The 13,009-nt window shown below is 39.3% G+C and overlaps 1 protein-coding gene across 1 annotated transcript in view; it reads right to left on the reverse strand.

Annotated features, from left to right (window-relative positions):
- The window catches only part of hmcn1 (hemicentin 1), an 88,600-nt gene extending 82,987 nt beyond the window's left edge, over positions 1 to 5,613 (reverse strand). The window contains exon 1 of the mRNA XM_060883718.1: positions 5,198 to 5,613. Within this exon, the coding sequence (XP_060739701.1) occupies positions 5,198 to 5,444 (247 nt within the window). The 5' untranslated portion in view covers positions 5,445 to 5,613. The remainder of the gene's footprint in view (positions 1 to 5,197) is intronic.
- Positions 5,614 to 13,009: the final 7,396 nt, after the last annotated feature.

Raw genomic sequence — 13,009 nt, forward strand, 5'->3', positions numbered from 1 at the left:
ATGTATATGTGGAAAAAAATAAAACCTTCAATTCTTTCCCTCATTTCCCTTCTTTCCACCCTGATTGGTGTCATAGATTGTGTTTCAAACTTAAAACCCAACTTTACATTCAAAAGGATTTACTCAGGGGGGGCACGGTGGCTTAGTGGTTAGCATGTTCTCCTCACACCTCCAGGGTTGGGGGTTCGATTCCCGCCTCCACCTTGTGTGTGTGGAGTTTGCATGTTCTCCCCGTGCCTCGGGGGTTTCCTCCGGGTACTCCGGTTTCTATCCCCCGGTCCAAAGACATGCATGGTAGGTTGATTGGCATCTCTGGAAAATTGTCCATAGTGTGTGAGTGCGTGAGTGAATGAGAGTGTGTTTGTGCCCTGTGATGGGTTGGCACTCCGTCCAGGGTGTATCCTGCCTTGATGCCCAATGACGCCTGAGATAGGCACAGGCTCTCCGTGACCCGAGGTAGTTCGGATAAGAGGTAGAAAATGAGTGAGTGAGTGAGTGAGGATTTACTCAGATAGAAGATCCAGACGCCTCATATGGCTAAGAGATATTTCTGTAGATTTGAAGGTAATGTGAAAGGTTTTCATGATAGGAAAACTGACAGAACTTTCACAACAAGGCGGCCAGGTTACACCTGATAATATCGGCATGACAACCTAATCATTCATAACCTCCTCTATAAAGCAACACAACATAATGTGGCTCATCTATCAGAGATTTGTTTGCAGTCTAGCAAGCTACACGAAGGTCCTAGCTAACATAACATAACAAAACATAAGGCTACATCTTAGAAAGAAGGCTAATGTTATGAATTCAGGATCATTAGCTATTAGATTTCCATTACTTATTATTACCTAATAAGGAAGCAAAGTGAAACTGGAGCTTACTGGAGCCACATAGGGTGGAGAACAACCTGGATGGGGTTGTCATCCTACCCATGTCAATGGACTGGGTAAGGAAACCGGAGAACTCTGAGGAAAGCGTTGAAGCACAGGACAAAAGTTCAAACTACATGCACACTAGCTGATCTTGCTAGTTCTTGTATGACAGTAAACTCATTGACAATCCTGAGTGCTAGACAAAGGAAATTTTTCCAGAGATGTTGGAAATGGCTCGCATGTTACAGCAGACTTTCGCTCATAAGATGAAGAATATCTTACTGGGCTAAAAGGAGGCAATAGACATCCCTTTTAACTTCACCCATTAAAACCAGTTGGCGTAAGAACGATCTTGAACAGTACACAAGACGCAGCGCTAGTCTGTTTAGTCAGTACGCATAACAGAAATCATCTGAACTTTGCTTATGCCTAGATTAAATGAAATATAACTTAAGAGAAACAGATCATTTCCAGAACATTCCCACTGCTGAGGCAGGATATTATGAAGAAAGTCTTTGTTGCTTGGAAAGCTACCCATGAGCTTCCACGTTATTTGGAAAAGATTGCTTGTGCAACACCTGAGGCGCTGACATAAGCACATGTGCTGCTCTCAAATTAGGGGCCATTATGATATTCTTTGTTCGTCATTACAGAGATGAGACAGGGGAATTATACCGTGCTTGGATACACTCCTGACTCGGTCGAGAAAAAAAAAAAAAAAAAAAAAAAAGCCTCGCCCTCCAGGAATTCCTGCCTAATGGCATCATTATGGGCCCGCCGAATCCACCATCCTTGTAATCTAGCTTGGGCGGGGAATTCGAAGATGACTCGAGCCTCTCAAAGCTTTAGTGGTGTCAAGACAATCTTTAACAAGGGAATCTGCCTTAGATGTGTTTGGATGTTTTTTAAGGTTAAGTGCAGCTTTGGTTCTTTCTGGGGGCTTTGAAATATGTAGAAAACTACAGGGAGCCATGAAGGTGAGGCGGGACGAAAATCCAGAGCACGAACGAAAGAACGGACGAATGAAACGTTTCAAGAAAAAAAAAAAAGGATTTGTCACGCATACATTACAGCAGAGTGAAATTCATTTTCTTCACATATCCCAGGTTGTTTGTTAGTTAGAGGTTAGAGCAAAGGTCAATCATGATACAGCGCTCCTGGACAGTTGAGTGTTGAGAAGCAACGCAACAGGACGATCTTCGGCTTTAGAGGTCAGGCGTGCTTTTACACCGAGAACGACATGATGACAGAAAACGCAAAGAATAAGAAGGAAGGTCTTTCCTTCCTCCCGGTAAAACAACACAAGACGTGTGGATGTGCATTTTTGCTCTGGAAAAGAAGACTATCTCTGACTTCCAAAGCACAACAAATGAATTTCCCTCTTGTCATCTGGCTAGTGTGTGACACGCGAGTCCATCAGGCGCCTGTTAGGATGTTCGGGAAAAGTGTTCAGAGCGGCGGTGCTGGAACCGAACGCATTCGAACGCTGTATCTCATCCTCTGGCTTCAACTGTCAAAACATTTTTCTGACAACTTCAAGTTTTTTTTTCTTGGTTTTGTTGCTGAAAAGGCCAAAAGATTAAGTGTGTGTGTGTGTGTGTGTGTGTGTGTGTGTGTGTGTGTGTGTGTGTGTGTGTGTGTGCGCGTATGTGTGTGTATATGCGCATGTGTTAAGACACTCACTGTTGCTCCCCCTTACTGTGCCTTAAAAAAAGCCTTTACAGCAGTTGTTTGTACGTACGCATAAGCAAACATGCTGGAACAGGGAATGTGCTTCACAGGAGGTACATTTACAGGCCAGAGATGGGGGAGTGACACAGAGAGAGAGAGAGAGAGAGAGAGAGAGAGAGAGAGAGAGAGAGAGAGACAGTATAAACCTGTGGTCACATGCTGTGAGCTGGAGATTTTAAAACCTCTCAGGACACGTGAAACTCAGTGAGGCCACCTAATAATGTTTTTTTTTTCCACAACCTTATGCCCGAAGGCCGTACTCCATTTCCTCTTCCAGGTCAGGGTCATCAGAGACATGTCTTAATTTCTGGGGATTGAATACCTTCTGCTTTACCAAATTCTACTTCTCAGGCTCTTCAGGAGCATCGCCAGTGATTTTGGTGCATGAATGAGAAGAAGCATGAACATTTACGCCGTTCAGCAGACTTCAACGTATCTGAGCGAGTGTCTCCTGTGCTTTTGTTTGGGCCAAACGTAAATAATAGAATTTAAAATAGTACGACAAATTGCTCCTTAGCACGTTTTGTTATGTGTTATTGGACAATAATAATCTTCAGAGTTGACTCCTCCCCCCCCCTTTTTTCTTCCTCCTCTTCCTCAGCACTCTTAAGAGTTCATCAGAGGAACATCTATCCACAGCAGAACCCCCAAAGTCTCCAAACAGCACACACACACACACACACACACACACACACACACACCCCCAGCCCTCTTCCGGCCAGTTTGCTGAGTAAATACAATAGGCTAAGGTCACTGATTCAAAAACAGCCAAAATAAACAAGTTTTACTTCCTGATCACGGCATGGGACAGGGAATAAACGCATGCCTTTCGTTTACTGACTTTTAGCATTGGTAGAGGAGCAAACGCACTACCTCTGTCTTCAGAGCTAAGCCTCAGAATAAGGACTACATCCAGGAAATACACTACATATACTGTACAGAACTGCGTTACACCTAAGCATATGGACTTACGTGCGATGCCTGCTGACATCATTATAAACTTTCCATTTGAGCAGCAAGGACTTTGCATCAGTTCCAACATCCATTCCAAGATGTGCGATCAAACACATAAATCTCATCAGGGGTGAATATTTATCTCAGGAACGCCCGCGTCTACTTTTCTTTAAAACAGGGTTTATTTTAGTTGGCCTTCACACCAAGCTCGATACAAGCAATCGGCACTGGAACATAAAGAACGTGACATGTTGTTTTTGGTATGATGCGGCACATCTGGAAAATCGATTAAAAGCTGCGTCCCGTCTCTGAGGGTCATCTCTTTTACTTTTGTGCTGCACATCTCTCTCGTTTAGTTACACTAGATAGCAACCTGTAACCGGATCCCGTGTGCATCTTGAAAGCGGATGGAAAACCGATTTGGTGCATGGCGTTACGAGACTTGTCGTGTAGGAGGCTGAGGCCCTGAACTGATCCCTATACAAGATATAATATCAAGGCTTTTACATAATATGTAGCGCAGTGTGGCTGTGTGGCTGCACCTGGGTGTAAATCAGTCTATAAAGAGTAAATAAGTCAGACTCAGGTGGGCTCATCTCATATCTATATAACTGACAGTTCTGTCTGATCGATATGTGTCTGAATCCTTTACTACGTCCTGAATAAGCAAAAAAGAATTTTTCAGTCAGGTTTCCCAGACCAGACGTTTGTTGTTCGACACCTCCATAAACCTCTGCTTGTTTCACACAGGGTAAAGAAAGACGAGTGTATCTCTCATTCCAGCATGCATTGTTTATTAATCACTGTCAAGATGAAACGGTCAAATTTGATGTAACCTTCTTAAGCAAGGGATAAAATAATGTTCATGGTTCGACAAGAAGAGTGTAAGAAGTGCATGAAGACCCAAGTCTGGCTTTGTATTTCCACCGTGAACTCACTTCATCATAAAAAAAAAGAAGAAAAAAAAGGAGAGTGAAGAAACATCTGGATGTTTCTAAAACGCCAATTCTTCGAGTGTTCATTCAAATCCAGCTGGAAAGACATGCACGAGTTAATCCAACACCTTAGGTGTTAATTCTGCCTTGGTGTATTTTGTCACTCTGTCAGTAAACTGCGACATCTGTCGCACCTCTGGAACAAAGAATCTAATAACAAGCGTCTTAAAGGGTCTTAAAAGCTCCGTTCTTTAAAGGGGATTTTTTCATCTGAGGTTTCACTGATGCATGTTTGTTTTGAATGATAACAAGAAAGCAGCTAGTGTGAAATCTGAAACGAATCTCAATCATATTGGCTAGGAATAAGCAAAATAATAAACTAATAAATTAATGAAAGTAGTTAGTGTGTGTGTGTGTGTGTATATATATGCGTGTGTGTGTATCTGTATACAAATGTATGTGTGTATGTATATATGTATGAGTATATATGTATATGTGTATATATGTATGTGTGTGTATGTGTGTGTATATATGTACATGTGTGTGTGTGTGTGTGTGTATGTATATATGTATATGCGTATGTGTGTATGTATATATGTATGTGTATATATATATGTGTGTGTGTGTGTGTGTATATGTGTATACTGTGTGTGTGTGTGTGTGTGTGTGTGTGTGTGTGTGTGTGTGTGTGTGTGTGTTTACCCGGATCATGGAAAGGCACCAGTGCGAAGTTATACAGCGGTCTCTTTGGTCTGCTGAGGGACGTCTCCAGGATCTTCGAGGCTCCTTCAATAACCTGCACCAAGTCGTCATACATGGACCCAGTGACATCGAAGACAAAAGCTAAAGTTGAGGCTCCTTGTGGGATCCGATCTGCAGTGTCCTGTGCAGCACACAAAGCTCCTAAAAGCACCATCTGAACCAGCACCAAGTCAAACAGGAGACCCATCTCTGCACTTTAAACGCTCTTCTTTTACTTTCAGCGACTAAACTGACGAGGCATTTGTGAGACGATATCTGAATGTTTCTCCACAAATAAAGACATGAAGTGAAAGCGATCAGACTGAAGCTCCAGAGGTTCGTCCTCCTCCTCCGGAGCTCTGAACATAAACTGCGCTCCTTCTGAACAGCTGCTCACAAACAACAGCGCGCAAATTAATGAAGGAACCCTGCACTCTGATTGGACAGACGGGGATCTGGGGGGCGGGGTTTCAATGAGCGATACACGTGCGTGAGGATGCAAAATCCAGTGTCATTAAAAAAAATGAAAGCATGCAGTGCTGAATTAAATAAAAAACATTTAACCCTTGACAACATGACATTTTAAATGACTAGCCTTTAAATTAGAAATCTTACACAATAAAAAAAACGAACACTAAAGGTTTAACATGTTAAATATGGCCAAAAGTCTGTGGACACCTAATCACCATAATAATAACATCTACTGTAATAAAGTCCACTGATTAGTAAGATCTTATACTCATGTTGTGTGTAAAGGTCTGGGGTGCAATCAGTGTTTTTACCAGGATAGTCTCATAACCTTGACTAAAATAAAAAAATATTACATTATCTTATATTACTTTTCAGTATATATTAATAACACAATATCAGAGTCTCCATTAATACAGTTGTTTATGAAGTTATTCTGTTAAATTTATGAATTTAATTGCCCTCACTGGATTTTTTTTTTTATTATTATTATTATTATTAAAAAATCCATCATTGAATTAGTTATTTTTGTGTTATTTTGGTATCTCTTTGGTGTACAAGATGCGGTGTGTCTGGATAGAATATGCTCTTCTGGAAACAGGTGCTATTATATTGGGGTCACGTGACACTTTATTGGTGGACACAGGTGGACTCCATACAAACAAATACGTGACTTCTGATGCCAACTGGTTGGACCAAAAGTAATTATGGGTTTTAAGGAAATAGTTGTTTATTGTATTTTTTTTATTTATTTTTTCATATTTATGGAGGGTATTGTAGACCACAGACCACTGTAATGAAAATACATCAAAATACACATAATTAATTCTATCACTTAAGACACTTGTCATGTATTTACACCAATAATGAACTGATTGTAACCTCTACATTACGAGACGCTCTAATTTTTGTATTATTATTTTTAATCGGTTCAGGACGTTTGTATCTGTCGCCACCTTCTGGTCATGAGGGAAATTAAACTGTTAGATATTGTGTAGTGCATGTGTATTAATTTATAGTAACATGAAATGATAAACTATATAATTATCGATATTTTTAGAAAATGGTAAATGGTCAGGTGTTTTTGATTAATGAATTTCTTTCCAGTGAAAGATTGACTATTTTTTAATAGTCAATAGTCAATCAATTTAATTAATTGACTTGATGCTGCAGTTGAAGTAAATGTACACTAGAGGGAGACATTGTATTAGTAAAATATCAGAATACGATCTATTGCACTATTGCAAGATCGTAAGTCAAGGACATACGATGCTAATAATAAGCTAAGATCTTTTTCTTAGCTCTTGCTTATTTCCATGTGCTTGAAATAGATAAATGTTTTTGTTGACTTCATGCAAACATTGTATGATGGGGAAAAATCCAAGCAACCTTATACTGATTTAAATGAAGATATTTTGAATTGCAAATGACCCCATCTATTCTCATCTCAGGATTTAGCTGATGGATGAAATTTTTGTCACATACGCGGATTAGAAATTTTTAGAAGGAGGACTCCAGTTGTGTTAAACTGAATTCCTCCTAGACTGTGTTGATACAGGTGCTCAGCTCTTGTGTCTTCATTTGCCAGAAGTGATGAAACAGCAATGGAATAGGCAGTTTATCTTGGACAGACACATCCATTTGGCTTTGAAGGACTTGGAACCAGGCCTGGAAGTGTGTGTGTGTGTGTGTGTGTGTGTGTGTGTGTGTGTGTGTGTGTGTGTGTGTGTGTGTGTGTGTGTGTGTGTGTGTGTTGCAAGAGCCGTGTTTAAAGGTAAAAGACACACAGTACCAAATACTGTATAAAGCAGAATCAACACATTCCACATCAGATACTACAAATATGTGAATATGTCCTTACTTAAACACACACACACACACACACACACACACACACACACACACACACACACACACACACACACATACCTTTAGTATTTTTTCTGTCAGTTACTGAAAGTATTAATACAATCAGAGAATCTGAATTGACCTGTTCATTGAGGTGTAAAAAAATGAGCCTTCATATGTGTCATATGTGTCTTGTCCAAGCGAGTATTAACGTGCAAACAAGAGGACAAATCTTTCTTCTACAAATACAATAAAACACACTAATAACAAATTTTACTATTACACACAGACATGTGTTTTAACCCCAGTAGATCCAATGCTTGGAAGTTGTTAATAGTGAATAAGGACTCAGGCTGCGGGTTGAAAGGATTTGAGCTCTTAAAAAAAAATCTGTCTGAAGAAGACACCAACGATGCCAAGAGATGAGTGACTGAGAATAAAAATGTGTGAGGGTGTCACATGCTGGTTTTGCAGTATAGACGCCCCGCTGTGGGTGCTGATGCACTGTCACGATAGTTTTGATTTGCTTACTTTGGCACGAAATGGGGCTTAACATGGAAAACTCAGGGTTGAAGCCAGAAGCCGAAGATTTACCGAATCAAAGTACCAAACAAAACAGAAAGTTCTCGACACCTCAGAAAGAATAATGTGTACAATGAATGTTAAGTTATTTAGTTATTTTTGGGAAGATAATTACCCCACTAGTAAGAGTAAGGGAACATTCCTCCTTAGTAACAAAATATAATCATCTCAGTATTTTTCACACCTGGAATTCAGTAATAGTGTCAGATATGTATTGACTATCACATTTTTTACACTTATTTGTGTACAGTGTTTTGTGAGGACAACCCGTGCCCTCCGGGCTCAAAAACAAGCGGCACGAACACCCAGTGTTGCCAAGTTGCATACCGTATCTTAAACACAATAGAGTTGCTGCTCCTTTATAACCATATAATTCAATAGGCTTAATCCTGTCCTTGCTCTGCATCTAATCCACATAGAAGCCTGCTTTGTGTTTCAGCACCATGCATCAGTATGGACCAGTGCGTCTGCACAAAACATTCTGGACACAGCACACACACACACACACTCACACACACACCGTTCTCTCACTCATAGGTCTGTGTGTTCAGCTCATAAACATATGAAGACTTGTTAAAGCAAAACAGAAGTGAAATATGAGAGAGCGCCCAACCATCATTTACACAAAACTAAGGAGCATGCGGTCAGACAGGTTCATAACTGCTGAGGAAAAGAAAAGTGGAGAAACACACAAAGAGTCTAAAAGATAAACAACTTTAAGGCATCTTTGCTATCACCAGCATATCATCCTGTTGTCTGCACTTTTGTCAGTCAGCCAGTGACTCATCGATGATAAAAAAAAGGCAGGCTGATGTTGTATAATTAAATATATAATAAAGGTTCACTTTGGTCAGGTTTTAAACAATTAAACCATCGCATTATATGTTTTTCTATCTATCTATCTATCTATCTATCTATCTATCTATCTATCTATCTATCTATCTATCTATCTATCTATCAGGTTAGAAATTCATGTTAGCCATTTAGCTGGAATTAGCAGTCATTATCAGATATTATACCTAAATTTATTTTTTAAAATCCTTTTAGTTTAGCTTATATTAACCAATTAGTTCTCATTAGCAGTGAAGATGAAGAAGATTTTATTTGTATTTTTTTTTCACCACAAAAAAAACTCATAAAATAAAGAATCTCAAAAATCTTGTCATGTTAGCTCACGTAATCTCATGTTAAAACTGGAATTAGCAGTCAAAATTAGGAACATTTACACGCGTCCCAAAAACTTTCTCATGAAATACGCTCAGAAAGTCTGTCAGGTTAGCTCGTTAGCCAGTTAGCTCTCATTAGCAGTTATAGGGTATTTTATATTTATTTTTCTAACAGAACATTCTAAGAAAACAATCTAAAAATCCTGTCAGGATAGCTCTTGTTAGACAGTTAGCTTTATTTAGCATTGAAGATGAAGAAAATTATATTTATATAATATATAGAATATTATTTTAAAAACAATATCAAAAATAGCTCATGTTAGCCAGTTATCTGGGATTAGCAGTGAGGATTAGGATGATTTATAAATATCGAAAAAAACATCAGAATGTTAGCTCAAGTTAGATGTGAAAATCAACGTACATCTGACTTCATGTTATGAAATGTGGAAGCATAAGCTGTTTAGTGTGAGTCAAAGAAGAGAAAGAGAAGAGGAAGTCTGCATATAAACTCTGACATATAATCATGCTGCAAAGCACCGTGAATGGGAACAATAACAGTACAACCGGTAGCTTAGCCTTGAGGCAGTCAGCATCAAAACAGCTCACCAATAATTACAAAGATTCAAGTGAACAGACTATTTAGACTAAAGCCTGGCATTCATTCGCAGGCTATGGCTGGCATCGCACTCATCTCTGTGTCTCCATCGGATATGCCAAACAGGAACATCGTGTCTGTGAGAACGGCCTTTGCTGACTCCCAGCCTCGGGAACAATATGTGTTCCCAAATACCACATTCACACTGACAAAGAGAAACAAAGTGATTAATAAGCAAAGTCCTGAAGGGGAATTTTCTTGTTTGCATTCCAAATGTGGCTAGCAAAACTGTAGCGACATTAAGCAAGCCAGGCTATAACAATATTAACGCTTTTGGATATATGATTGTTACTATAGTAATGAGTTATACGTGGACTTACAGTATATTATCAAAGGTCAACACGTCGAGATTAGTTCATTTTTGTGGAAGTAGACTCCTTTGTGGAATGATTCCTTTTTTTGTCCGGTTAGCTTATTAGAGATGGAAAAAATAGACATATTATAGATAAAGATGTTTACAGCTTATCTGGATGTAAGCATTTGGGTGACAACAGTTACACAGATCGACTGCATCATGCTAATTTGTTGGGACTTATTTCTGTTTAAAAGCACACCTTGTTGTATTTGGTTCCTTACGTTAATTAAAAAAGTACAACAACTAACTTCCCACTGAACTAAGGTTTAGCTACTATAATTATATTTAATTAAGCTAATTAAGCTAATTGTGTGCTTTGGCTTTGTAACCATCATCTTGGAAATGCTGTAATAAGGACTTAAAATTGTAATATTAGGATTGTATTCCCAAAGTAAGGTAGGGTTTGAATCTGAATGTAGTGGACTGATGATTTATTAAAATAAAATCCTACTGTGGTATTAAGGCACAATTAATCTGGACAGCACAGAGAGCCCAGAGAATCAATAACACATTTCTTACAGTCTCAATGTTTCCTGAGTGATTTCGTACAGTTTCCCCTTCCTCAGTTCCCAGAGGTGGATGTGTGTGTGTATGTGTGTGTGTGTGTGTGTATGTGTGAGTGTGTGTACGTGTGTTTAATAGTGGAGGAAACAGCTGTCTGTAAGCGGACATGTGGGGCACAATGCAAGTTGTGTTGGCCTGGTTTGATATTGGCTTAAGAGATCTCAAACTTAACAGCGCTGCTAACAAGACATCTGGCACTTACACCCAAGGTGCCTCAAATAACACTTCCAATAAACATCCCTCTGCTAGGATCCACAGTTATTTATACACAGTCCATTCATTCAAAATTCTCAAGCATGGGAAGTATAAAAAAAATTTAAACACACACCTCCAAACTCAAACACTGCTGTTATGGCAGCTTTAATGTTGTACTTTTACAGTTACGAGCATCTAAACATGACGAGCATGACGAGCATCTAAACATTTTTGGAAGGAGTTTTGGAGAAGATATTTCCCACTGCATGCCCTTCCATTAACAGCCATCTGCTACAGCAAAGAGACCAATGTCATTGAGAAATACTTGGTGTATGCTCATTTAAACAACTGAGCACTTGAGGGTTAAAGACCTTGTTCAAAGCCCAGAATGTGGCAGCTTGGCAATGCTGGGATTTGAATTTACATCCTATTAGTTCTTAGTGGAACTTCTTAGCCACTGTGTCACCGCAGCCCCAATACAGGTCAAGTGTATGAGAACGATGGGAAAATGTGATCTCTAAAAACCTCTTAAACTATGGCTGGTGCAAGAGTGCATTAAGTATCTGAGAAACTGCTATTAAATCTGGGATTGAACTAAGCTACAGCCATCCAGTCAGATCATATCAGTGGAGGAAAACAGCCAGACAGTCAAGTTTGAGCTGTCTGTTAGCTCACAAAAACAACCACACTTTATAACATGGGTGAGCAAAAAATCAACTCAGTATGTGCAACATGTCAAATCACTGTAAGACTTAAAGGTTAATAATTCTCTCCTGGATTTTCAGGCTGGGTTTCTTCTGAATAGAAGTCAGAAGAACATGATGTGAATATAAATCATGATCATTAAACTTGTCACCTCGCAAAAACTGTCCTCACTCCTCTACTCTATGCACTCTGTGTGTTCCTTTAAAAATTTCTCATTTGTAAGTCACTTTAGATGAAAACATCTGCTAAATGAATAGACGTAAATGATAAACAGTGAAAAAGTTTTAAAGCTACTAAATCAAACATTTCTGTTCTCATTTGCACTTTGTCCCTGTGCCCTTTGCAGACAGTGTGTCCTTAAACAATCTACTTTTAGTTTTCTTTGAAAGGCAGTTTGGGGGAAAAAAGGGGGTGATGAGTAAATAGTTCACCTCACTGACCTACGTCATACCATGACTGTATTACAAATGTGTCAATAAAGCAGGTTAAAAATATCAGTCCAAAGTTCAAAGAGTTTTACTAGGCTGCATGTCTGGGTTATAAAGAAATCAGGCCCAGATTCCCTTCTTCATTCCATGATAGCGCTGTTGTGTATGGTTCAGCATGGCAATATTGCTGAATGTTTGGGTTTGTCCCAGTTCTCTCTTTTCTCTTCCTGGCATACACTGACAAGGCTAAAGAGAGGACACTTAAAACATGAGTGCTTGTGATTACAAATTTCACATCCTTTTACTTACAGGCCAACCTGTATGTTCCCAGCTGCTGTTCAAGAGGTTAATGGGATCAAAATATTTTACCAGGGTACAAGAGAGAAAACGAGAGCGAGAGACTGAGGTCGTTTCAGGTAGTTTGAATGATTAGGAAAATTTCTTTGGTCAGTGCTGGCACTGTGAGAGTAGTCACAGTGGCTCTGGCCTTGGTTACACATTGCCTATTTGAGCAGCACAATGCAAGTCGCTCGGAAATCTATCTGACAGAACAGCATTCGCCGCTGCTTTTCCAAGAACTTTGCCTGTGTTCATGCTGTAAATACAACAGGTTTGATTATTAATAAAAACATAATAATTCTCACACAGCTTTTAACCATTAAGCCAAATGACTTACATATTACATTTGCCAACTTTGCTGGTTTAACTATGTCTACAGAATCTTCATTAAGATGTTATTTTTATGCTTATCCCAGTCAGGATTGTGGAAGATCCGGGGTATATCCCAGGAACATGAGGTGGGAATGT

The sequence above is a fragment of the Tachysurus vachellii genome, chromosome 12, assembly GCF_030014155.1.
Source record: "Tachysurus vachellii isolate PV-2020 chromosome 12, HZAU_Pvac_v1, whole genome shotgun sequence".
In the NCBI taxonomy this organism is placed as follows: domain Eukaryota; kingdom Metazoa; phylum Chordata; class Actinopteri; order Siluriformes; family Bagridae; genus Tachysurus; species Tachysurus vachellii.